The following is a 26,619-nucleotide window of genomic DNA, read 5'->3' on the forward strand; positions in this document are numbered from 1 at the left end:
CTTCGTGTTTGGTGCAGGTACAAGGGACAAGCTCCAGATCTAATTGGCAAGCAGGACAGTGTGTATGAAGGTAGTTATTTTGAGAGCTTCTTTATTTTACATGTTCATGTATTTTTATCTATACCTTCTGCTTAACATCTGTTACTAAAATTTACCTTTTTGTGTATGTGTTTGTATTTAGGTACATGTTAACGCAAAACATTCTCTAGAAAGCTCAAGGTAGTTTCAAAGCAACAGCCCTAGTTCTTAAAACCAGAGGAAAAGGACCTGGATTCAAATACTAGCTTGACTACAGAATGTTAGTCTTTGCAGGACATGTTTTTTTCAGATTTTTTCTCTGAGAAGAGTAAAAAATAAAAAGTTGAAGACAGCATGAATTTGTCTGGGGCACTGATTTCCTTAAAATAACTGATTCTGTAATGATTATGGATAGGGTTAAGAACTCCCTGTTGACCCCAATAGTTTTTATTAGTTGAAATCTCCATTACCAGCTGTAACATTTGCTTTTGCTTTAAGTGAGTTTGACTGCTCTGATTCCTTTTCCTTAGACTCTCACTATGCCTCAGGAGTGCAGTTTGGTTGGGTCATCAGGAGACTGCACCATAGTTCATTTTGTGGGTCCTGGGCTCTCAGTCCATCTGCATTTTAGACATATCTGACAGTAATTCTTGCCAGTAGAGTTATGTCATGTTTATATTCACATACCATACCTTTATTTATTTAAATTCCAGAAGACTGGGACATGTTGGATGTTGATGAAGATGAAAAGCTAACGGGTGAAGAAGAATTTGAATTACTTGCTGGACCACTTGGTTTAAATGACCGACGCATTGTACCAGAACCAGTTCAGTTCCCTGACAGTGATCCCTTGGGAGCATCGGTAGCAATGGTAACCGCTACCAACAGTATGGAAGAGACTCTGATGCAAATAGGTAAACTGAAATGCTAATTGGCGTGGATTTTATAGAGTCTGTATTAATTTGTTTCTTAGGTTAGGTGGTAAATAACACAGCATTGTTCTACCCCATGAAGTGTCTTTAGTCAATTGTTTTAACATTTTGAAGGTATCATGTAGTATTATTTATTTTTTGTTTTTATGAAATATTAAAGTGATTTAAAAAAAGTTAATAAAATGTGAGTACGATTTTTTTTTTTTTAAATTGTAATAAGAGAATCCTGGAGCTGACTAAAAACAATTTGGCAGTCTTTTTTTTTTTTTTGCGTGAGAGGGTATGGGTGATTTTTTTATCAGGAATACAAAATAAAGAATTAGTGTTGATGACTCAATCCTTTCTCTTGTACTCAAAGCATATTTCTAAAATTATCTTTCCTTTGTTAGTATTAGTAGAAATGATATATGAGCAAAATAAATGAAACCAAAACATTTTAAGAAACATATATAATAGATTATTGCTTTAGAAATGTTTATTTCTCCCAGGGAGTTTTCTATGTAACTAAGTCCAGATGAACAAAACACACTGGTTTGCTGTGTTTCCTTGCAGCCCAGAACCTAGGTAGAATGAGAAAATTTTTCACTAGTCTGGATATGTTTTTCAGGTTGCCATGGCTCTGTAGAGAAGAGTTCCTCTGGAAGAATAACACTAGGTGAGCAGGCAGCTGCTTTAGCAAACCCTCATGACCGGGTGGTGGCTTTAAGGAGAGTGACTGCTGCTGCCCAGGTTCTTCTGGCAAGAACCATGGTAATGAGAGCTCTGTCTCTTCTCTCAGTAAGGTGAGTACTTGTGTCAAATGATGCTGTTAGTTTCTAGTATATAATTGACAGGAGTCTGATACTGTTTGGGAGGATGAGATAGAATTTTTAGAACCTCAGATATCTACCATTGAATGAAAGAAGTTAGACATAGTTATCATTTTTATTCAGTCAGTAAATACATAGCTCTTATCTGAAATGGGAAACTAAGGCTATCAGTCCATTTGGCACAAGACAAAAATAAAAGGTTGAATGAATAAAAATAAAAGGTTGAATGAAACTATGGCTGTATCAGTCCATTTGGTGCAAGACAAAAACAAAAGGTTTGAATGAATGAAAATTGACCAGCTGTGTAGCTACTTCAACCTGTAGATTCCTTTATAGAGATTCCTGCCATGCTCATATTGTGGAATGTTATATTAGAAAAGGAAACGAGCCAAGAATACCTAAAAGACATCCATTTAAGAAACAGTTAAGCAAAGGTATATGACTATAAATCAGTGAAGACAGAAGGACCTGAAATAAAAACTCAAAGTAAAATTTAGAGGAGACTCTGGTATTGGTTCAAGAATAGGTAGTTTGGAGAGTAGAGGAGCAGAGTTTAGAAACTGACCCACAGGTTGTTCCATGGTGTAATGGTGAGCACTCTGGACTCTGAAACTGACCCAGATATGTAGATAAACACCTGATTTAGGGTTTAGTTTATGACTGTGTTTATACTGCAGAACAATGAGGAATTGATGTCTTTTCAATAACTTGGGCTAGGTCAGATGGTTTATTCACATAGGAAAAAGTGAGTCTTGGCTCCAGCCTCACACTAAATAAAACAAATATTTCCAAGTGGCCCTTAGACCTAAATGTGAAAGATAAACCAATAATGTTTCTATAAGGTAGGAAGAATTGATTCTTTTTTTTTTTTTTTAAGATTTTATTTATTTGACAGCGAGAGAGGAATACAAGGAAGGGGAGTGGGAGAGGGAAAAGCAGGCTTCCCACTCAGCAGGGATCCCGATGTGGGGCTCCATCCCAGGACCCTGGGATCATGACCTGAGCCGAAGGCAGACGCCTAATAACTGAGCCATTCGGGTGCCCCGGAAGAATTGATTGAGTCACAAAAAGCATTCATCATAAAGAAAAAGACTAAGAAATTGGACTACATTAAAAAAGAATTTCTGTTTAGCAAAAGTCATTAAGGAAGTAAAAAGAAAGTAAAAAAAAAAAAAAAGCCACGGAATGGGAGAAGAATTATCATTGTATATAACAAATAGAATATGTAAAGAACTCCTATAAATCCATAAGAAAAATAGACAACCCAAAAGAAGAATGGGGAAAATGCAAAATAATGTGAGAGGATCGCCAAATGGCCAGTGAACATGGAAAATGAGGTGTTCAACCTCAGTGGTCTTTCCAGAAATGAAAATGAAAGCCCAATGAGATACTAATACACACCCACCAGAATGGCTAAAATTTAAAAGACTGGGAGGGAAATGTGAGCAGTTTCTCACTGCCAGTGGGAAAGTAAATTGGTACAGCTACTTTGAAAAACTCTTCAATAGTACCAAACAAAGGTGTGTATTAACATACTCTATGACCTAGAAAACTACTTCTGGGTATGTATTCAACAGAAATGCTTATATGTGTGCACCCAAAGATATAAGCAGGAACATTCGTGGCAGTGCTGTTCGTAATAGCCCTGTGCTGGAAACCACCTAATTGTCATCAGTGTGGATAAACGAATTGTGGTAGATTTTATTAATATGGCGGTGAAGATGGGTATTTGCTGCTATAAAGCAACAACGAGGATGAGTCTTACAAGCATGATGTTGAACAAAGAAGCCAGACACAAAAGAATACAGGCTTTTTTCTCTTATTTATATTAAGTTCAAAACAGGCCAAACTGATTTATGACTTTGAAAGTCCATGATATTGTTTACTTTTGAGAGCCTAGTGACTGAGATAGGCCTAAGCAGGCTTCTGAGGTACTGGTAATGTTCTGTTTCTTGATCTGGGAAATCATTACATGGGATTGTCCAATTTGTGAAAATTCATAATTTGTGAACTTTCCTGTATATTATCCTTTGGTAATTCAGTTATGCTTCAAGTATATTCAATTGAGACTGTGGACTCTGAGAAACAAACTGAGGGTTTTGGAGAGGACGGGAGTGGGAGGTTAGGTGAGCCTGGTGGTGGGTATTTAAGGAAGGCACGTATTACATGGAGTACTGGGTGTGGTGCATAAACAACAAATCTTGGAACACTGAAAAAATGAAATTAAATTAATCAAAAGAAGGATGCCTGGGTGGCTCAGTGGGTTAAGCCGCTGCCTTCAGCTCAGGTCATGATCCCAGGGGTCCTGGGATGAAGTCCCACATCGGGCTTTCTGCTTGGCGGGGAGCCTGCTTCTCTCTCTCTCTCTCTCTCTCTCTCTCTCCCACATCGGGCTTTCTGCTTGGCGGGGAGCCTGCTTCTCTCTCTCTCTCTCTCTCTCTCTCGGCCTGCCTGTCTGCCTACTTGTGATCTCTCTCTGACTGTCTGTCAAATAAATAAATAAAATCTTTTTAAAAAATCAAAAGAAAACATAAAATATGAAGATGTTTAAAGTTTCTATAACAGGTTCAGCTTAGATAATATTTTTTGACTTCTCTTAGGATATATATGATTATTGATATTGCAGCTTGCCTTTTATTTTGGTTGTTGGTATTTTGGTATGTTATGTGGGGCTCCAAATGGTCCCTTCAGAAATCTGTTTTCTTTATCCATCTGAAGTGTGTTTCTTTCCTGCCAGTGGTTCCAGTTGTAGCCTGGCTGCCGGTCTTGAATCTCTGGGGCTGACAGATATCCGAACCCTGGTTCGATTAATGTGCTTGGCTGCAGCAGGGAGAGCTGGCCTCTCCACCAGCCCTTCTGCCATGGCCAGCCCCTCGGAACGCCCACGAGGTGGGCACAACAAGGCCAGCAAGCCCATCTCTTGCCTGGCTTACCTGAGCACAGCGGTGGGATGTCTGGCATCAAACACTCCGAGTGCTGCAAAACTTCTGGTGCAGTTGTGTACACAGGTGAGCTGGTTTTCACTGCTTTTCTTGTTGCGATGCTTACTTCTGACCAATTCTTATTAAAGAGCCTTTTGAGGCAAAATCTTTTAGTTCCAAAATTATATGTAAAAATTAAATCTGTTTGTTCCAATTGCCTCTTCAGAACTTGATTTCTGCTGCAACAGGTGTAAATCTAACCACAGTCGATGATCCAATTCAGCGAAAGTTTCTACCCAGCTTTCTCAGAGGAATTGCTGAAGAGAACAAGCTTGTTACCTCCCCAAATTTTGTTGTAACTCAGGCCCTTGTGGCATTACTAGCAGACAAGGGGGCCAAACTGAGACCTAACTATGATAAGTCAGAAGTTGAAAAAAAAGGTACGTTTCATACCATTTACCATTTAAATATGTAGTCTTGTAACCAATTTGATTCATGCTTTTTAAAACATGTTTTAGAGTTGTTGTAAGTGATGAATTACATAGCATCATGTGTACTCTTAGGTTCAGATCATGAAAGAAGTGCATGGATCCTTTTTTCATTGTACATGGAAACAAATATTAGAAAAATGCACCAGATTTGTCTTGGTTTGATTAGACTATTGTATTAGATTATGGTATGAGTCACCAATAGATAATAATTCTGATTAGGTTTCCTTAATAAAACCTAGATAAAGGTAGTGCTATTTTTATCTTTGTCATAAGATGGTAACAGTTTGAAAGAATTCTTTAATCACTATTATCTGTCGGTCTCTTCATCAGGACCATTTGGCCAAGATAAATAGGCTTTTGGATCTGGCAGCACAGCCCCTTGACTGGCTGTTATGATCACTTTTGAGCAGCAGAAACCAAACTTTTTAGGGCATGCTGCCTCTGTCTTGGCCTTAAAATCATTTCTGCTGCATTCTCGGTCAGTGCGGCTTTAGAGCAAAGACTGTTGATAGATGTATATAAATGTATATTTGCAATGAATCAGATTTATTATAGAATGTGGTATGAGATAAATGCTTTATACCTTGTATGCATATCTTAGTGAAATGATTGCTTGCAAAAGTGCTAATTCTTTAAAGATATGGGTTAACCCATTTTTTTTGTTCACCACCACCAGCTCTTACCTGGGCATCATTTCATTGTTTTGTTTAAGCAGGTTTAACTGCCCAATTGTATGCCCATCCTTCCTATGATCCTTCTGCTGTAGGCCCTCTGGAGCTGGCTAATGCCCTGGCAGCCTGCTGCCTCTCCTCCAGGCTGTCCTCACAGCATAGGCAATGGGCTGCTCAGCAGCTTGTGCGCACTCTTGCTGCGCATGACCGCGACAACCAAACTACTCCCCAAACACTCGCCGATATGGGAGGAGATCTCAGAAAATGCTCCTTTATCAAGTTGGAGGCTCATCAGAACAGAGTATGTATTTTGAGCCTTATGTGTGTTAATCACCTATGTAAGATAAAAGTTTCTTTCCTTCTCAAAGAGCTCAAAGTTCAGATCTTAGCCTCTCTCTCTCTTTCTTTCTTTCTTTCTCTCTCACACACAAAATTACTTGTCTAGGAGTTACAAGCTCTCCTGTCTCTGTATGTTGGGTTGACATAATAGTATACAAAAAGAAGAATCAGTTGGGGGATGAGAAGAAAACCAAGGGAATTGCCTCACAAAAGATGAGGGCTTGTCCCTGCAAAAGGAAGAGAAGTTGTCCTCATTATTGTAATCTAACACACTGGACTCCAGAAGATTGACAAGGGTGGTTTAGGAAATGAAGACTGATCTCCATGATTTGCCAGTTTAAAAATCACTTCTTAGTCTGAACTGTTTATTTTGTAGAACATATAAATATGTTGAAATATTTATACTTTATTAAATTAAATAAACATTTTTAGTAAAGATTCTAGTACTATCTCCAATAACTCAAATGAGTTTGGGCAAAGTACTTTAAAACCATAAAAATAGATTATGTTTACAAGCCAGTTAGAATAGAGTGAGACCATGTATATTATATTAGAACATGAATGTTTTTCTTTTACAGTTTCCCTGTAGATTTTTTTTTTAATTTGCTAATCATTTGAATCAAAACTTTCTTAGAATTGTAGGACTTTTTCTGAATGAAATCTTGCCATTTACAACCATATGGATGGAGCTAGAGAGTATAAGGCTAAGCAAAATAGAGAAAGACAAATACCTTGATTTCTCTCCTATGTGGAATTTAAGAAACAAAACAAATGAATAAAGGAATAAAAAAGAGGCCAAAAAACAGACTCTTAACTACAGAGAACAGAGGGTTCTACAAGGGAGGTGGATAGGGTATGAGTGAAATAGGCGATGGGGATTAATTAAGAGTACACTTACCATGCTGAGCACTGAGTAATTACAGAATTGTTGAATTGCTCCATTGTACATTGAAAACTAATGTAACACTTTATGTTAACTATACTGGAATTAAAATTAAAAAATAAAAAACTGTTGGACTTTTTCAACTTTTCTAGGTAATGACTTGTGTTTGGTGTAATAAAAAAGGACTCTTAGCTACAAGTGGCAATGATGGTACCATCCGGGTGTGGAATGTTACCAAGAAGCAATATTCACTGCAACAAACCTGCGTGTTCAACAGATTGTGAGTGCCAACTTCAGCTCTCATGTGTAACATTTAAAATAAGAGAATCCTGACATGCTTCATTATGTTAACATAATCAAATTGCCACTAAACTTTTTTACAATTTTTCTTATATAATGATCTTATTACATCTGCAGCATTTTTAAATTTCCAGGACAGTAATTAAGAAAATAAAAATTTTAACTATCAATATCTGGATTTCCTCAGAATTTAAATCGAGGTCTCCTGTGCTAGCATAAATGCTAAATTCTATAAAACGGTGGCCTAATTTTCTATCATTCTTCAAGGATTATTTAGGAATTAAAGTAATGATATTTTTTCTGTAGCAGAATGTACAGCTTTTATAGTTTTATAGCTAGCTATAGGTATTTCTTTTCTAGGAACATCCCTAGAGATTAGGCAAATGAGACAATGTGCTCTGAATTAATAATCAGGTATACAACCCATGTAGAATCAGAATGTCTTTGTTGACAAAGTAGGCACTACATTAAATGAGTAGACTAAGCATCACTCTTTTATAAGTCTACTTTATTCACATCGTGATAAACAATAGTGAATATGTGATTGTCAAATGCTGCTAGCCAGGCTTTTGAAATTAAGAATCTTCTAGTCCATATGATGTCTTTTTTTTTAAGATTTGGGGTTTAGCATATTTTTGGATGATGAAGATTAGAATTCCATACATGTCTCTTATATTCTAGAGAAGGAGATGCTGAGGAAAGCCTGGGGTCACCCAGTGATCCAAGTTTCTCTCCTGTTTCCTGGAGTATCAGTGGCAAATACCTAGCTGGAGCCTTGGAAAAGATGGTGAATATTTGGCAAGTTAATGGTAAGAGTCACGCCAATACTAGCAAAATACCGAAGAGACTTTTTAAGCCTTTTTTTTTAAAGCTTTCTGAGTCCGAACAGTGGCTTCCTTTCACCTTGAAATTCACAGTCTATTCATCAGCTGTGTAGATCTATGCATATTATGGTTTAAATTAAAGAGGATGATGGGGGCCCCTGGATGGCTCAGTTAAGCATCTGCCTTTGGCTCATGTCATGATTCCAGGGTCCTGGGTGGAGCCTCACTGAGAGTTTACTGCCCAGCGGGGCATCTGCTTCTACTTCTCCCTCCGTCTCCCCTGAAATCATGCTCTCTCTCAAATAAATAAAGTCTTTTTAAACCTTTTAAAGAGGATATGCTCATTTCCTGACTCTTTCTGAGAGTTTCAACTAATCTGGTAGCTATAAACTAAAAATTCTTTTCATGTACTACTGCAAGTGTTCAGAATAGGATTTGAGCTGTGAATTTTTAGTGATACATTCTTTTGAATCACTTGAAATATTTATTTTTAAATTGTCCATTTCACAAGTACGGACTCTTGTCAATGTCTTATACCATGTCTCTGAAAAGTAAAAATCATTCTTGTAATCTTGGGCTTATCCATATTTTTGTTTATTTTTGCATATAAAGAATGGCTATTCTGTTTCACATATTTGAAGGAACAGCTAGCCTTAACTGTAGGGAAATTTCTTATGTTTGATTTTCAGTAATTACAGGAAAGAACTTAAGCTTTTGACATTTCTATACTGAATATTTTCCTTTACTCCCTCTTTAATAAAACTGTCATTTTGTCCCATTAGTGGTTACAGAAAAGCCTATGAATTTGATAATCATGTGCAGTGTATAAATGAAGGATCCTGCCTTGTAGTTGTATTCATTCTTAGGCTGTTAGGAAATTGGGGACTGCCTTGAGTGTGCTATTAGAATTAAGTAATAGTTATTTTTGTATTATTGTTTTTGAGAAATAAGTAACAACTATTAACATTCTCTCCCTATTTAGGAGGAAAAGGATTGGTTGATATTCAGCCTCATTGGGTATCTGCCCTGGCTTGGCCAGAGGAGGGTCCGGCTACAGCCTGGTCAGGAGAGTCTCCAGAATTGTTGTTGGTGGGACGGATGGATGGATCTCTAGGACTGATTGAAGTTGTTGATGTATCCACCATGCACCGTCGAGAATTGGAGCATTGCTATCGAAAGGATGGTAATGACTGGACTTTTGTCTCACTGAGAATGTATTCCTCCAATCAAGAAAACTTAATTTTTTTGGCGCTTGCTCTTAAAAATGCTGAGTGAATATTACTTTTGGCTATTTCTCTAAATTGTCTGGTTGGTATTTCCTTTTAATTAGTTACCAAGTTGAAAGAGATTTCTTTCTCTTCAAACACCTGTAATATATCTCTGCCAAAGTGAGATCAAATAGTATTACATTTATCACTCATCCTTTGTGTAAGTCTCTGAACCCTTAGAGTAGGGCTCCAAGTCTCCCTTCAAAGTTAATAATGTCCAAGACAAAAAATTATAATCATTGGTAGATGTGAAATTGAGGAAGTGGGAGGAGGAAGAGAGAAGTTCTGGTGTGACAAGAGATAGTAGGAAGTCTACTTTAATTTATTTTCTCCCAGTTCCCTTTGGATGCATAGGCCTATCTTAATACATAGTTGTTTTGGGGGGGGTGGAGCATTTCACAGATAACAGTCCCAGGTTACATGGTATTCTATTAGCAGAATATAACAAGGTCTTTTTTGTTTTGTTTTGTTTTGTTTTGTTTTAATTTAGTTTTTTTAAATTGATAATGCTTTCATGGGGTTGAAATATTTTGAAGTTTAAAAAGATAAACAGTGGAAAGTCTTTTTCCTGTCTACTCAGTTCCCGTGTTCCCACAGAGAAACATTGTTTTTTGGTTTGTTTGTTTTTTTAACCTGTCTTATAGCCTTCCAGGGTTATATGTACTTAAAGAAGTAAATATGAATATAGATTGTTAGAAATGGGACATCTATGGTAGAATATGGAAACACTGAGTAGGGAATATTAACCAAAAGAAGGGACAGGTAATTTTCTTTCTATGACTTGGGTTATTTCATTTCTCAGTTTCACGGTAAATTCTGGTCCAAAAGGAAAGAAGCCAGTACATTAACTTGGAATCAGCAAGGAAATTTAATTTTTCAATAATCACCTGGAAAAAAAAAGAAAGATTAAAAATGAGGGTAGTCGGGGTGCCTGGGTGGCTCAGTGGGTTAAGCCTCTGCCTTTGGCTCAGGTCACGGTCTCAGGGTCCTGGGATCGAGCCCCGCATCAGGCTCTCTGCTCAGTAGGGAGCCTGCTTCCCCCTCTATCTCTCTGCCTGCTGCTCTCCCTACTTGTGATCTCTCTCTCTGTGTCAAATAAATAAAATCTTTTAAAAAAAAAAAAAATGAGGGTAGTCCTTATCACTTACAAATAACACTTTTGGGGCACCTTGGTGGCTCAGTTGTTTAAGTGTCTGCCTTTGGCTCAGGTCATGATCTCCAGGGTCCGGGGATTGGGCCCCACATTCGGCTTCCTGCCCAGCGGGGAGTCTGCTTCTCCCTCACCCTCTGCCTGCTGCTCCCCCTGATTGTGCATGTGCTTGTGCTCTCTGTCAATAAATAAATAAAATCTTTTTAAATAAATAAATAAATAAGACTTTTAAAATAGGTTACACAGAATTCCTGCTCTTAGCCTAATAATAATGTCTAATACATTAAAGATTTGGAAACTTACTTGCGGTGATTGTGGTAGCATATATTTGTTGCAAAATCTGTCTTAAGTTAGACAATGACAAAGAAGTCACTTATATTTTCTTTTTTAAATTTTTGTTTTTATCATGTTAGTGTCTGTAACTTGCATTGCTTGGTTCAGTGAAGATAGACCATTTGCAGTGGGATATTTTGATGGAAAGTTGTTACTGGGAACAAAGGAACCACTTGAGAAAGGAGGCATTGTTCTAATTGATGCACATAAGGTAAAGCATCTTTACCAGATGGTTATTTTTTCTTGTTTTTTGTTATATAGTATTGCTTGATACTAGTTTTTAAAAATCGTTTACATTATTTGATACTCTATTGTTAACAAATTTTTTGACCATGTATATGCATGGAAGAGTCTGTGTAAGAAAGCCATCAAGCCAAGAAAGAAGTAAAACCAAAACAGTGAAATAGAAACTCCCCCTCAAATGCTAGAAATTCCATCTATGAAGAACGATTCCTTTACCTTAAAAAGAGGCTGCTGATTCTAATGCTTCAGGGCTATCTAGGCAAGTAGCATTGTGGATGAAGCCACGAGTTGGAAGATATGAAGGGGGTAAAAATAAAAAAGTGTCAGAAGAACACAATGATGACAACCATATAAACACACAATATGTCTTAGATTCTTATAATATTCACTATTTTGGTATGAAGGGTGCCTCTTTTTTAAGTTTCTTTTCATATTTTAATGATTATAAGTCAATAAAAGTACCTGTTAAAATGTTAATGAAAGATGAATATTCCTTCTGAATCAGAATTTCATAATTCATTTATTCAGCTAACATTTACTGAACTTTGGCTCTAGCAAATATATATAATGCAGACTATACTGCAGGGTGAGTTAGTCTAGTGATTGGGAATGACACGACAGTATCTTATTTGCATAAAATGTTGATTTCAAAATAATTGAGTAATGGAGCTATGGGTCATAAATTACTGAATTTAAAAGTATTTGTGAAGGAAGCATTACCATGAATTTTTTTCTCTTCTTACCATTTTAAGGATATTCTTGTTAGTATGAAGTGGGACCCAACAGGTCATATTCTTATGACATGTGCCAAAGAAGAAAATGTGAAACTCTGGGGGCCTATTTCAGGATGCTGGCGTTGTCTACATTCACTCTGCCATCCATCTATTGTAAATGGCATTGCTTGGTGCAGCCTTCCAGGGAAAGGATCCAAATTGCATTTACTGATGGCTACGTATGTTGTAATTTGTGTGTGTGTGTGTATCTTAATTTTTATATTAGTATAGACTGTTCCTTGCATTAAATATGGCTTCTTGGTAGTCTTAAATGGCTTATTGCCTGTTACTACTCTTCTAATATGTAATACTGTAAGATCATCTTGGACAAATGAAGAATAGTTTTCCAGTGTGGACCTTGCTATGCTCTCTCCTTAACTGGGTGTGATGTTGCTAGAATATCGATTCTGTTTGTATTTCTTGTAAAAGGATTAGAGCATACATATTATAAATAATTTAAAAAATAATATTGTAGTAGTTTTTTCAGGTCTTAATTAATTGCTATTTGAAAATGTGTTTCCTTCTGCATATTGACATGGTTTTTTGTGATTTTTAAATTTTTTTAATTTTTTATTTTTGTGATTTTTTTTTTTTTTTTAAGTGGCTGTCAGAGTGGCTTAGTATGTGTTTGGCGTATTCCACAAGATATCACACAGACAAGTGTGACTAGTTCAGAAGGATGGTGGGACCAGGAATCCAGTTGCCAGGTAAATGTTTTGGTGCATTTGAAACCCTCATTTGAAAGCATAGATGCTATATGTTATCAAAGTAATCCTCCGTTGATTACTGACATACTCAATATTTAGTATCCAAAAGGGCAAGATCCATTAGGGAAACATGAATATTTGTCATACTTTGTGTGTTTTCTGAATTAGTTTTAATTTTTGAAGTCAGTACAGTATGTTTGCTTGTTAAAGTGAGATATTCTAGAAATATTGAGTGGCGATCACTTGTACTGGATATACTGGACACTAGAGATAGAGAAGTCCCATGTTTAGTCTTCAGTACAGTTAAATAGCACTGCAGGAGCACCCCTATCCAACCAGAGTACCTCGTGCTGATACTAGAATTCCACCTATGAAGAATAATTCCTTTACCTTAAACAGAGATTACACCTTCAGATAGATGCTTTACAGAGCCATCTAGAAGCTGGGAGTTGGAGGTATGGAGAGGCTTAAAACAAACAGAAAACCTAGAAGCATGCATGTTTCCTATAAAGGACACAGCTGCCACAGACTTGATTGTCATCCTCCAGAAATGAGGCTATTGTTACCAGACTGTCCTATTTTTTTTTTTTTTTTTGGTGATAGAAGTAAAAAAATCCAGTGATTTAAGTAAAATCTCTCAATATTAAACCTTGGCACCTGATTTAAAATTCTTTAAAACACAAGTCAAATGGCCTCCCTGAGCTAACAGTTTGCACCCTCTGTTATTTTGTCGTTTGCCTATGATGCAAATACCCCTGGAAGAAATATGCCTTATGTCATCTTTGGGTAAATAAGTACATCTGGTATTAAACTGCATCATAACTAGAAGGAAAATGGAGCTTAAGTGAGGGAGAGAGGGGTTAAGAGGGAGAAGTAAGTAGCTCACTAATGGAAGGAAAATATCACGTAAGTGGAGGTAGAAGCACTAGAGATAAATCTGATTTGCTGTTTGTGCTAGAGAGTAGCCCTTTGCACAGGCCTTACCTATCTCACTTCTAAAACCTGCACAGCAAACATGAAAATAGACACCATGTAGCAGATAGCCATAGGCCAACAAAAAGAAGTACCTGGTTAATAGAGAACCAACATGTGCAGTTCATGAATTTTATGAGCTAAAAATGAAAATTACATAAAGCTAAAATTAAAAATTAAAACATTCATTAAAAAGCAGAAGTTAGGGGCACCTGGGTGGCTCAGTGGGTTAAAGCCTCTGCCTTCAGCTCAGGTCATGATCTCGGCGTCCTGGGATCGAGCCCCACATTGGGCTCTCTGATAGGCGGGAAGCCTGCTTCTCCCTCTCTCTCTCTCTCTCTCTCTCTCTCTGCCTGCCTCTCTGCCTGCCTGTGATCTCTTGTCTGTCAAATAAATAAATAAAATCTTAAAAAAAAAATAGCAGAAGTTAGAATTTTTCTATCTCTGAGGAATAATTAAAACCTAGAAATGTAATTTTTGCCAGTTTGAAGAATAGGAAATTCACTTGAAAGTGTTCAAAAAAAGATAAAATGCAGCTTCAAAGGAACAAAGGTGAACCAGGTTGATATTTTATTTTCTTAAGCTAAACCTTAGAAGAGAGTTATCATTTCCTCCTCCCCAATTTTATGCTAAATTAAAAAATACAAAATTTTTAAGAATGAATTCTAAATCTTGAATCTTTAAATTTGTTTTAATTTCAATGTGTGTTAAAAATAAAAATGAATTGCAGGATGGATATAGGAAATCAACTGGAGCCAAGTGCGTTTATCAGCTGCGGGGACACATCACCCCTGTCCGGACTGTTGCCTTTAGTTCCGATGGCTTGGCCCTCGTGTCTGGTGGACTAGGTGGCCTCATGAATATTTGGTCTTTAAGGGTAAGAATATAGATGTTATTTTTTTCTTAAGAAAGGTTTATACATTAACTTATATTTGATAAAATTTAACTCAACTAATCTTAGGAATATTTTGTGTACTAATATCTTCAATACTGAAGAAACTGTTTTCAAAATTCTCCATCCCTTAATTTTTCTTACTGATAGAGCTTCAAAGTCATCTAGAAAAGACCCGGGAAAATTGGATAGTAACTATGTAATTGGACATTGCTAAATTTAGCCAGTGTAGATTTTAGAATATGTTTTTGTGAATGTGAAGTATAAATTTAAAATGTAAATAAGGACTGGGGCACCTGGGTGGCTCAGTGGTTTAAGCATCCAATTTTTGACTCAGGTCATGATCTTGGGGTTGTGAGATTGAGCCCTGAGCTGGGCTCTGTGCTCAGTGGGGAGTCTGATTGGGATTCTTTCCCTTTCCTTCTCCACATGCTCATGCCTCTACCCACCAGCCGAATTCGCTCTTGTGCACATGCTCTCTTGCTCTCAAAATAAATAAGTCTTTAAAAAATAAATAACTAAATAAAGACTAAGTTTAAGTGATATGTACTGATATAAATACATCTCATTTTAGGATGGCTCTGTCTTACAAACTGTTGTGATAGGCTCTGGAGCTATTCAAACCACAGTATGGATTCCAGATGTCGGGGTAGCTGCTTGCTCAAATAGATCAAAGGTAATTTTACAATTACACTAAATTCTAGGGTACCTCTATAAGGTACCCTGGAATTGTAGTCTAAGCAGCCTACTTTATGTAGAAAAGGAGAAAATCGATATCCAGAAAGATTATTACCTGCCCAGGATAATACAACTATTTAGTGACAGAAGGAAAACTAGAACCCAGGCCTCCTGATTATAATCCAGTACTCTTCCTACTATACCCTAGACTTTGGTGAAAATGTTTAATTATTGAACAACTTATTTTCCACTGGATGTTATAAAGTGGATTTTTACTTCCTGCCATGATTTGAGATAGCACTAAACTGTCTCAAAAGAGTTTTTTCTAAAAAGGTGGACCAAAGACATTTAACTCAAGTATACAAAATGTTTCTTGGCTTTGAAATGTAATATTCTAGTAAAACAAAACAAAACAAAAAAGAAAACAGTAGTGGCCTCTACTGTGAAGTTAATTCTGACATGACATTATCTCCTGCAGTCTTGCTCTTCATACCCTTAATGAAGTAGCCAGTGTACTACTTTAATTTACATTTTATTAGTTAAAAGATCTTTAAATTGAGCAATAAACCTGCATGAACAGTCCTCCTAGAAGTAGAATATAGAATAAGAGCCAGGGCAGTGGTAGGCTGCCAGTCAGAGCAGTGCTGCTTCTCTTGCAGTGTCCCTCGGCAGGCAGAGCATTCCTTCCTCTGCTGCCCTGTGTCTTGTCAGGCTTTTGAAATATCCTAGATACCTTGTCCTCCAAGTCCTGTGAAATAGTAATGAATTCACATGTTTCTTTAAGGAGAGTCAGCAAAATGCAAGGTAGCTCACAAATTTTACGGTTACTTCTTACTCACTTGTTTTTGCATAGACAAAATTTAGGCTGTTTTGAAGGTAATAGGTATTAAAAGTACAGCATCAAATGTCCAAAAAACAAAAGTGTTCAGTGCAATAACCAGAAGGAATTTCAGAAATGAATGGTAATAGAATTCTCTCTGTGTTATCTTTTACTTAAACAAATGTATCATGTGGCATGATTCATTTTCCATTAGGATGTTTTGGTCGTGAATTGTACATCAGAGTGGGCTGCTGCCAATCACGTTTTAGCAACCTGTAGGACAGCACTGAAACAGCAAGGTGTTCTGGGATTAAACATGGCTCCCTGCATGAGAGCGTTTCTGGAGCGGCTACCTGTGATGCTTCAGGAGCAGTATGCCTATGAAAAGGTAACTGAGGACATTCACTGCCGCAGAGCTATAGAGGACTGCTGCTCCGGAATTTGAATTGCAGCTTTGAATTTATTCCTCAAGAGCATAAAGTCTGAGAAAAATGAGTGGTGCTATTTGGCAGAATCAAATAAAGTTAAATCATGTCTAAAATGGTTGTTCAGAGGGTGCCTGGGCAGCTCAGTTGGTTAAACCGCTGCCTTTGGCTCAGGTCATGATCCCAGAGTTCTAGGGATCGAGCCCCACATTGGGTTCCCTGCTCAGCGGGGAGCCTGCTTCTCTCTTTGCCTCTGCCTGCCACTCTCCCTGCTTGTGCTATCTTTCTTTCTCTCTCTCTGACAAATAAATAAATAAAATCTTTTTTAAATAAATAAATAAATAAATAAATAAATGGTTGTTCGGTAATCCTCAGCTTTTACTTTATTTTAGTAGGAGTAAAATTTTAAAATGATTCTCAAATTTGTATAGTGTTTGCATAATTTTTTTCTCAGATTACTTATTCACTCCTGAACTTCTTACAGTACATGTGCTGTGGAGTATCATCTTCCCTTTTCTGACCCATGAATCTATTTTTGTGTGATTTTGCCATCCTGAAGTTAGGAGGTGCAGGGGTGGATGTGGGTGTCAGAGTGAACATTCTCTGTTTATCAGCTGAATCCGTGTGGAAAGTCTAGTGGGAGAGCTAAGGCTGAACTGAGTAGGGTCCTTCCGTACTAGAATGAGGAAAAAGGGAATTTGGACCTGTACCCCAGGCTGTGATACTGTGTAGTCAGTCTTCTAGCACTCACTAGTGCTGCACCTAGGCAGAGCTTTTGGGTTTTTTTTCTTCATTTTTGGCCAAGGTACATTAATACAATTAGCTGTTACTCCATCTGGTTAACTTTACTGATGCATTTGCCCAGTTGTTTTTTTTTTTTTTTTTTTTCTGAATCACTTAGCGTCGCATGGAGTTGCTCTGCCACAGTTAGGGAGAGATTCTCTTGTAAAGGAGGAAATGTGAGAAGGGAGCAGGTCATTTTGGTTTAGTTACTTTCTGCTGCTGCTGCTGCCTTTTCTTCTTATTATTATTATTATGCATGAAAAACTATAGTGAAAATATGCAGCTAAATGCATGTGATGTCCTGGATTAGATCCTGGAGCAGAAAAGGGGCATTAGTGGGAAAACCAAATAAAGTTCTGCGGTTTAGTTGGTGTGGTAGCCAGTATTAATTTCTTGGTTATATAAGATGTTATGAAGGATTTACAAGAATTCTCTGTACTATCTCTGTAACTCTCTGTATATCTAAAATTATTTCAAAGTAAAAGTCATTTAAAAAAATAATTTTTTTTGTTTTTTTAAATTCCATTTAGTGACCATAAAGAATAATAGTTTCAGGTGTAAAAAAAGAGTAAACTTAAAAAATACAGTTACAGGTTTTCAGAATACAGTAGGTTAATTTATAATATTTGGTACAGGCTCTTCAATTTGACCTTCTTGTATTTCCTCTTAGCCTCATGTGGTTTGTGGTGATCAGCTTGTTCATAGCCCCTACATGCAATGTCTGGCTTCCCTCGCTGTGGGACTGCATCTGGATCAGCTGTTATGTAACCCTCCAGTGCCACCACACCACCAGAGCTGCCTCCCCGACCCAGCATCCTGGAATCCAAACGAGTGGGCCTGGTTAGAATGTTTCTCAACCACCATAAAGACTGCTGAAGCCCTGACCAATGGAGCACAGTTTCCAGAATCTTTTACTGTTCCTGATCTAGAGCCTGTTCCGGAGGATGAACTTCTATTCCTAATGGTAAGCCATGATAGGAGCTGCTGCTGTCTGCAGCTGAGATTGTATCTTGGGTGTTTAGCAAGTAGCAGACCTCCAGTGAGTATTTCGAAGCTTGGATAGCTAGAAGCCTGCCCTTAGATAAACTTAATGTATTTCACTTTCAGGTAGTCAGCCACTTTCAGTCTTATGGCAGCCCCCTATGGTGACAAAGATTGTTTATACGAGAACTGTGGAGCTCCTGTAAACTTGTTGGCTTTCCATGACATAGTCCTGTATTTTCTTCCCTTTTGTCCATAAGTTCCTTGTTTGGTACCTGACTTATCCATATTTTGACATCTTTTCCTGGGTCATCTGGGGGGTTTATTTCCCATATAGATTCTAAATTATTTTTGACACTTTGATCATGTTTTAATCACCACAAAATTAGAATACAGAAGAGCATTCCAGTTGTCATTTCTTTGATTGTATTTGGGAATGTCCAGATGTAGAAAGTGTGATGTAGATGAGATGCCTGTGTGGACAGAGCAGGCCAGTGCTTGATCTAACAACCTATTTAGTTAAGATTTACATATACAAACATTTGAATACAAAGATACAGATACAAAACAAATATGAATGGAGGGAAATTAGTTATAAAATATAGTTTTATTTAAAAATTTTTTTTAGGTTTTATTTATTTTTTGAAGGTTTTATTTATCTGAGAGAGAGAGAAACAGAGGTAAAGGGAGCACGAGCAGGGAAGAGAGGGAGAAGCAGCCTTTTTGCTGAGCAGGGAGCCCAACCCCGGCAGAATACGATTTTAATTAAGAAGTGTCCTTCTGGGGCACCTGGATGGCTTAGTCAGTTAAGCGTCTATGTTTGACTCCGGGTCATGGTCTCGGGGTCCTGGAATCGAGCCCCGCATCGGGCTCCCTGCTCAATGAGGAGTCTGCTTCTCTCTCTCCCTCTGCCCACCCCCACCACTTGCACTCTCTCATGTACTCTCTCTCTTAAATAAATAAATAAAATCTTAAAAAATAAATAGCTGTGTCCTTCTGAGCCTATTTGCTCCAAATCTGTCATTTTCTAGATGAGGAAATTGAAGCCTAGAAAGATGAATTGACCTGCCTGTTGCTATATAGTGAGTTCACGGGGATGGTGCCTCCTGCACATGACCTTGTACCTGTTGGTGCTCAGAAAACCTAAATGGTTAATTTTGAATCACCAATGTGATGGTGATAGTTGATCATAAAGTGTTTATGATAAAGGGAAATATTAATAATGCATAGTCATTTGGCATGATTATAAAACTCTTAATTTTTTATAGTATTATAAAATTTTCTTATAGGATTTACTAGGTTCTTTTATGTAAAGAAGACTTAGTTGTTAATTAATAACATAAATCTTGGGGCACTTGGGTAACTTGGTCCATTAAATATCCAGCTTTTGATCTCAGCTCAGGTCTTAATCTCAGGGTCTTGAGTTCAGGCCCCATGTTGGAGGGGCTATTTTTTTTTTTTTTTCCCTAAAAAAACAGGTAAATCTTGGGGCACCTGGGTGGCTCAGTGGGTTAAGCCTCTGCCTTTGGCTCAGGTCATGATCTCAGGGTCCTGGGATCGACCCCCGCATTGGGCTCTCTGCTTGGCAGGGAGCCTGCTTCCCCCTCTCTCTCTGCCTGCCTCTTTGCCTCCTTGTGAGTTCTCTCTCTGTCAAATAAATAAATAAAATCTTTAAAAATAAAAAAAAAGATAAATCTTGATAACCAAGATTCATCCTGATGTTTGTTGTGTCTTGCAGGATAACAGTAAATGGATTAATGGCATGGATGAACAAATTATGTCTTGGGCAACTTCCAGACCTGAGGTCAGTGAAGATAACTATCTATATGGTGGTTCTCCATTAAATCTTCTGATACTAAATGCTTATTTGTTTGTAACCTGGTGTCTCTTAGAGGCTAGCTCATGTTTGTTTGAATGAATGGTTGAATCTAATTTTGAGATGATTATGGTTTTCTAGGACTGGCATCTGGGAGGTAAATGTGATGTCTACCTGTGGGGTGCTGGCAGGCATGGACAGTTGGCAGAAGCGGGAAGAAATGTAATGGTCCCTGCAGCAGCTCCCTCATTCTCACAGGCCCAACAGGTAACTAACAGGGTAAAGAAGTGAGGAAGAAACTTGAGAACTCTAACAGTTCTGATTTCCTTGTTGTCAGGTTATGTGTATCCATTGTGTAATCTGTTGTGGGGAATAACTAAACAAAGTCATGATGTATACCTTCTAAATAAAAGCTTCTAGGGTTTTTATCAGCCTTAAATTTTGTTAATAAGTTTTTTTAATTTTTTCTTGCTTTCAAGTGTAATGAATTAACATCATGATTAGGCCTCTGCCTAGTACATATTTATAGAAGTTAACACACTCCTAATTATTGATTCTGTTTTGTGGTTATTAACTTACAGGAATCTTTAGCTAGATTTCATTGACTCCCCTCTCCTCTTCTAATAATCGTGGTAGCATATTCCCAAACCCTTTCTCAGGCCACTGCTTTCTCTTCCATTCTTCTCTGCCTTAGTAAGTTCCAGGGTGCACTACTCTTTCTTGTGTATATCCCCTCAGCTTTCTGCTTCTTGATGGATTTCTAGCCAGTCTTCAATGTTTCTCCTCACCCTTTCCTCTTTTTTTTTTTTTGTTTTGTTGTTAATGTTATTATTTAAACTCTGTGGGATGCCTGGGTAGTTCAGTCAGTTAAGCGTCTGCCTTTGGCTCAGGCCATGATCACAGGGTCCTGGGTTTGAGTTCTGCATTGGGCTCCTTGCTTCTTCTTCTGTCTGCCACTCTCCCTGTTCTCTCTCTCTCTCTGACAAATAATCTTTAAAAAATAAATAAGTAAATAAACTCTGCACAATTGTGGCACCTGGGTGGGGCACTTAAGTGTCCAACTCTTGATTTCAGCTCTGGTCATGGTCTCAGGGTTGTGACATTGAGCCCTATGTTGGACTCCACACTCAGTGAAGAGTTTGCTCCATATTCTCTCCTTCTCTCTCTCTGAACATCTTCAAAATAAATAGATAAACTGCACAATAGGCTGAAATCCCTGAAGATAAGATAGTTCTAAATGATTTTAAATAGTTCAGTGCACCTCATACATCTTTGTTAAGCAGTTTTATAATAATCAAGAGTTTGTAGGAACCCCATACTTAATATCAACCCATCCTCTTTAGTGACAGGATAGAAGAATTAAAGGTATCTTAGGTATACATAGAATCATTTTAAGTGGTAAAGCTATATGATAAAAGATAATTTGTTTGTGTGTTTTTATACCAGGTGATATGTGGTCAGAATTGTACCTTTGTCATCCAGGCCAATGGCACAGTGTTGGCTTGTGGGGAAGGAAGTTATGGCAGATTGGGACAAGGAAATTCAGATGACCTTCATGTGCTGACAGTTATTTCAGCCCTACAAGGTAAAATTATCCTCCGTTAAAAGCTGATCAGAAACTATGGCCTAACTATAGGAATGTTAACTTATGTTGCAACTCATCTCAAACCTTTGCTAGGTAAAGTCATAGAGGGTTTTCACTTCTTTAGATTCTTATAGATTTCCCTATTTTAAGCTATGTTATTTTGCAAGCTATTTATCATGGCAGTGCTAGAATTCAGTGTTATAAATAACTATTTTTAGACCTACTGAAAATTTTAAACAAATTCTTTAAAATTGTAGAACTGTAAATTAGGCAACCACTAATAGCAGTAATAATCATGCATGTATTTCCTAAAAAGTAAAAACCAATTTATATGGAAATCTGCAAATGTACCAAAAACTTTACAGCGTTCTCTGACTGGGAAAAAGACTACATCTGGAGAATCCACTGCAGGAGCTCCCGGCTTGTTTCTTACGTCAACTTTAGTGACTACTCCAAAGCCCTCAAAGAGAGCAAAGAGGGTTTTTTTTTTTAAGTAAAAGCATACAAGTAATGATGTGTTTAGAACCAATTCTGAAATAGGTCTGAGTTCTCTTGAGATCTCTTCCTCCCAGAGCACAGCATTGGGGATGGGATTTCAGGGTTCCTATCTAGAACTACTGCATCCAGCCTCTAGGACCTTGCACAAGCTAGACTAGACTTCTTTGTGACTCAGTTAACCCGTTTGTAAATTGGTGATGATAATATCTGCCTCATATGTTCTATGTGAAAGTAAAAAAGGAGACATTCCAGGTAAAGCATTTCTAGGAGTGGCTAGAACATAGGCCTTGGTGACTAAAACTGTTCCCGTCAACCCTCCTTTTCTTCCTCGTTATCATTTTATGTGACTGCTCCCAGTTTACTAGGTTATGGCTTCAAATTTGCTTTAAAATTAAAGACACTATTTTTCTTTATGTAGTAAAGAGTTTTTTCCATGGTAAGAGTATTCTGTAGCAGCTGCAAGTGAAGAGTTTTACATCCAGTGACGCTTGTTGGTTTTCTGCTCTGTTCCAGGATTTGTGGTGACCCAGCTGGTGACTTCTTGTGGTTCTGATGGGCACTCAATGGCCCTGACTGAAAGTGGAGAGGTCTTTAGCTGGGGAGATGGTGATTATGGCAAACTCGGCCACGGGAATAGCGACAGACAGCGGCGCCCCAGGCAGATCGAGGCCTTACAAGGAGAAGAAGTGGTGCAGGTCAGACAGGATGTGGATCAGTTTGCCTTTGAAGATAAACATACTAGTTGTTGAATAGCGTTCTCAAATTTAGGTAACGGGAAATAATAGTAAAAATGTATTTTGAGTTATTACAAGAGATCCACTGTTTTTGGCTGTTCATCCTTGAATTTATTAGAAGTTTGAATGGACTTTGGTAATAAGACAGACTCCCTTTTCCTGAGCTAGCTGGTTGGCCCAAGCTGGGCCCAAGCATACTTCAGGTACTTGGAAGAAACACAATAGGCTTTAGCTCCTGCTGTGTAGTCCTTGATACAGTGATAGGTTGAATGCAGAGCTTAACATTTATCATTATTGTTACAAGTGTTGAGTTCATGTCCATATTCTGGAAAATTGACTAGTGATCTTGGATGATAATTATAAAATTGCATAGCACCGGAGAGATCACAGAGGATTTCCCCATTTACTCTCGCATGTGGTTTAGGTCATCTGTACACAGCTAAAGCATAGCAGCAGTTCGTCTAAGGTAGGCTGGTTAGCTTGGTCTTCCTGAGGATGATGAGGACGTCAGGCTTGGGGAAGCAGGAGGGCCACTTGGGCAGGTAGGACATACTGGTCTTGAAGGTGCTGAGTTGTCAGTGAAGTTTATTACCATATTAATGACCAAAAATGACTGATTTTGTTCTTTCTTGGTGTGCCCTCTTCTTAAATTTTTTTCTTCTCCTTGGTTCTGTCTGTAGATGTCTTGTGGCTTCAAGCACTCAGCAGTGGTAACTTCAGACGGCAAACTGTTCACTTTTGGCAATGGTGACTACGGTCGTTTGGGTCTTGGAAACACCTCTAACAAAAAACTTCCAGAGAGAGTGACTGCACTGGAGGGATATCAGATTGGACAGGCATGAAATAAATAATATGTTCCATCTGCTCGTAGTTTCTTTTTCCTCTATTACACTGAGACACTGTCCTTTAAATAAGACTAGAATCACCAGTTGTGCTTAAGCTCATGTACATTTTGTTTGGCCTACTTGATCATTTTTTGTGATTTTTTTTTTCCAATATGAAAATTCATATTTCAAGTTATATTTGACAAATGAAAGCATTAATTCAGGATGCAAATATTTTACAACCCCTTCCATAATACAACTTGATATAAAATCTTTGAACCATACAGATTTTTGTGACTGCTGTCTGGTAGTCTGGAAGTAGATGTCTGAATTGCGGCATCATTGGTACTGCTGCTCTGAAGTAGTACTTATCTTGTATACATTGAGATCACCTCTTAACAAGGAGATGTTTTTATCATTTTCTATATCATTCCTTAGGCTGTCTCTGATGTATTTTTTGACTCATTGCATACCTTCCTGTTTTATGCCCTCTGATTCTAAGTTAGCCACAGATAGTTGAAGGATTTCACATCAGAGAAAAAAGTTATTTTCTCGTTTGTGGACATTAGCAATTTTTTCTTATTGGCACATTTTTTTAACATATGCAGAAGGCCCTTGAAATTAAAATGAAAATATATGTAGCCAAGTTTTTCACTGAAATGGGAAAAAAGAATCCCAGAAACAGGTATATGGTTTAGGTGCTCTCATTTTGCCTGACTGAATACCCTATTCTTTCTTTAGGTAGCATGTGGCTTAAATCACACTTTGGCAGTATCAGCGGATGGCTCCATGGTGTGGGCTTTTGGAGATGGGGACTATGGAAAACTCGGCTTAGGAAATTCCACTGCAAAATCTTCCCCTCAGGTCAGTATCGTCTTTATTCTAGGGTTTCAGACAGTGTGGTATTCATCTATGTCAGTGCCTCTTTTTAGTTGGAAATAATTTATCTTTAACATTTTAGTAATTGATAATGAAGTTCAGAAGCTTCTGTTGCTTACTTTTAAATGTCCAGCATTCTAGATCTTGATTTTAAATAAGCCATTAATTGCTAAACTGGATGTAAAAACTGTGTAAGGATAATAAGCCTTTGTCCCCAAAAACAGACTGAACAGTGTAGGACTATCTCCCATGTAGAGAAGAAATAGTTACAGACATGTCTCCAGGGTGCCTGAGGGAGGGAACCTCAAACAATCTTTTATATCCTTCTGCTTGCATCTGCCATTTTAGCTGATTATTACGCCTAATTTGTACAGATATGTTCCTCTGTTTAAAAAATAATAAAAAGGAAATATAGGAAATAATAAGTTAGAAACTAATATTCACATTACAGAAGGTTTCTTGGCTCTGCAGAAGACTGTCTTTGCAGTTCTTTCCGTGGATTTTCCTAACACACTTAACAAGCAGTTTGATTTACAAATATTTAATGTATATTCAACTCCAGATACCCTATCATAAATAATCTGTACTATTTTGATAACTAGACTGGTGAATATTTAGCTAGGGACGTGGAAAGCCAGGAAACCATCTCTGGGGCACATACAAGGCCGTTATTATCACCTCTGAAAGTAAAAAAGTCTAACTGGGAGCAGCCCATGGCTTTACATGGTCTCATAGTATTGTTTAAAAGGCTCCAGGATTCTCTTTGGTCTCTGTTGCACAGAGCAATGATTCCACTCACATGAGGTCCTGGGGGTTTTAGTCAAATGCCCCTCCCCAACACCCCCCCCACCACAAATTCAGGTAATTCATAGAGCAATGTGAGAAAATTAACATTTAGGAGTGTGGATTTGGGTGGAAACACTTAGGTGACAAGTATTATTTGTATTAGAAGTTAGTCCTTGAGTTTATACATGCCAGTGGGCAACTTCAAAAGTGCTTTTATTTTCCTTTTTAAAGTATGTGCCTTACACTTTTATTTTGCAGAAAGTTGATGTCCTTTGTGGAATTGGAATAAAAAAGGTCGCTTGTGGAACTCAGTTTTCTGTTGCATTGACCAAAGATGGTCATGTGTATACCTTTGGTCAAGGTAAGGCATTTTCTAGGCATTACAATGTTTATTTTGTATAAACATTTGCCTTCCAGTTTTAGAGAAAGTGCTGTAAATAGTTTTTTTGTTGTTGTTGTTCTGGGTGATGAATGGCCACTATGACCTTCATTCACTAGCTACTGTTCTCCTTTTTCATAAACTTTGTCATAAGGACAAACTCTCTTCCCCACTGATGGCCTTTCTTGCCCAAGCCCTTGCTCGTGCTAGAAGAGTCCCTGCCAAAGCCCTTTCCATCCTCCTTTCTGCTGCCTACAACTGTGCTGACATAAGAACTTCTTGATGACCGGGGCTCCTCTGGACTCTATCTAATTCCCCAGCCCTTCTAGGGAATGGAGGTTTGGATCTTGGGAAGTCATAGGCATTCAGGTTCAGATCTTGAGTGCATTCCTAACCCAAGCATCCACAGTGTGATTCCCTGGTAATATACTCACCTTCTTAAGTAGAACTTCGTGGCAAGTTGTAGTGACTGAGAAGTCTGTAAAGCAGGTATGAGGAAGGGAAAGAAATAAGTCATGAGTAAAGTTTCTAGTCTTGGAAGAATAATGATGTCACTAACTGAGAACAGGGAGCTGGTTTGGGGGAACTAGGTAAGGAACTTAGTTTTGGTCCTATTGAATTGGGGCCATATACCCTAGATGTATGTATGGAGATGTCTAGCAAGTTATTGGGGATTTGGATCTGGAATTCCAAAGAGATTGGTTATAGAGATTTAGATTTGCATAATGTTAGTATTTAAAACCATGTTAATAGGCCCTAAGAAACTCAGGGAGAGAGTGTAGAATAAAAAAGAAGTGCATAATCCTTATATCAGATCAATTAGATTTTAAGCCAAAGACTATAATAAGAGATGAGGAAGGACACTATATCATACTCAAAGGATCTGTCCAACAAGAAGATCTAAC

The 26,619-nt window shown here is 37.8% G+C and overlaps 1 protein-coding gene across 10 annotated transcripts in view; it reads left to right on the plus strand.

The window, feature by feature from the left end:
- Positions 1-26,619, plus strand: part of HERC1 (HECT and RLD domain containing E3 ubiquitin protein ligase family member 1) — a 185,838-nt gene that overhangs the window by 139,901 nt on the left and 19,318 nt on the right. For 7 of the 10 annotated variants that reach the window (XM_032864757.1, XM_032864756.1, XM_032864761.1 and 4 more), the window contains 23 exons: positions 18-70; positions 732-932; positions 1,558-1,732; positions 4,497-4,767; positions 4,907-5,120; positions 5,887-6,143; positions 7,217-7,344; positions 8,046-8,173; positions 9,171-9,371; positions 11,020-11,150; positions 11,935-12,134; positions 12,557-12,662; positions 14,365-14,511; positions 15,101-15,202; positions 16,239-16,412; positions 17,903-18,196; positions 19,952-20,017; positions 20,171-20,296; positions 21,476-21,614; positions 22,626-22,807; positions 23,527-23,682; positions 24,412-24,534; positions 25,594-25,696. In XM_032864757.1, coding sequence (XP_032720648.1) covers positions 18-70; positions 732-932; positions 1,558-1,732; positions 4,497-4,767; positions 4,907-5,120; positions 5,887-6,143; positions 7,217-7,344; positions 8,046-8,173; positions 9,171-9,371; positions 11,020-11,150; positions 11,935-12,134; positions 12,557-12,662; positions 14,365-14,511; positions 15,101-15,202; positions 16,239-16,412; positions 17,903-18,196; positions 19,952-20,017; positions 20,171-20,296; positions 21,476-21,614; positions 22,626-22,807; positions 23,527-23,682; positions 24,412-24,534; positions 25,594-25,696 — 3,677 coding nt within the window. The remainder of the gene's footprint in view (positions 1-17; positions 71-731; positions 933-1,557; positions 1,733-4,496; positions 4,768-4,906; positions 5,121-5,886; positions 6,144-7,216; positions 7,345-8,045; positions 8,174-9,170; positions 9,372-11,019; positions 11,151-11,934; positions 12,135-12,556; positions 12,663-14,364; positions 14,512-15,100; positions 15,203-16,238; positions 16,413-17,902; positions 18,197-19,951; positions 20,018-20,170; positions 20,297-21,475; positions 21,615-22,625; positions 22,808-23,526; positions 23,683-24,411; positions 24,535-25,593; positions 25,697-26,619) is intronic. The other 3 variants (XM_032864764.1, XM_032864765.1, XM_032864759.1) reach the window with 2 other exon arrangements.

Source organism: Lontra canadensis, unplaced genomic scaffold, assembly GCF_010015895.1.
Source record: "Lontra canadensis isolate GAN:19392208 unplaced genomic scaffold, GSC_riverotter_1.0 scaffold28, whole genome shotgun sequence".
Classification (NCBI taxonomy): Eukaryota; Metazoa; Chordata; class Mammalia; order Carnivora; family Mustelidae; genus Lontra; species Lontra canadensis.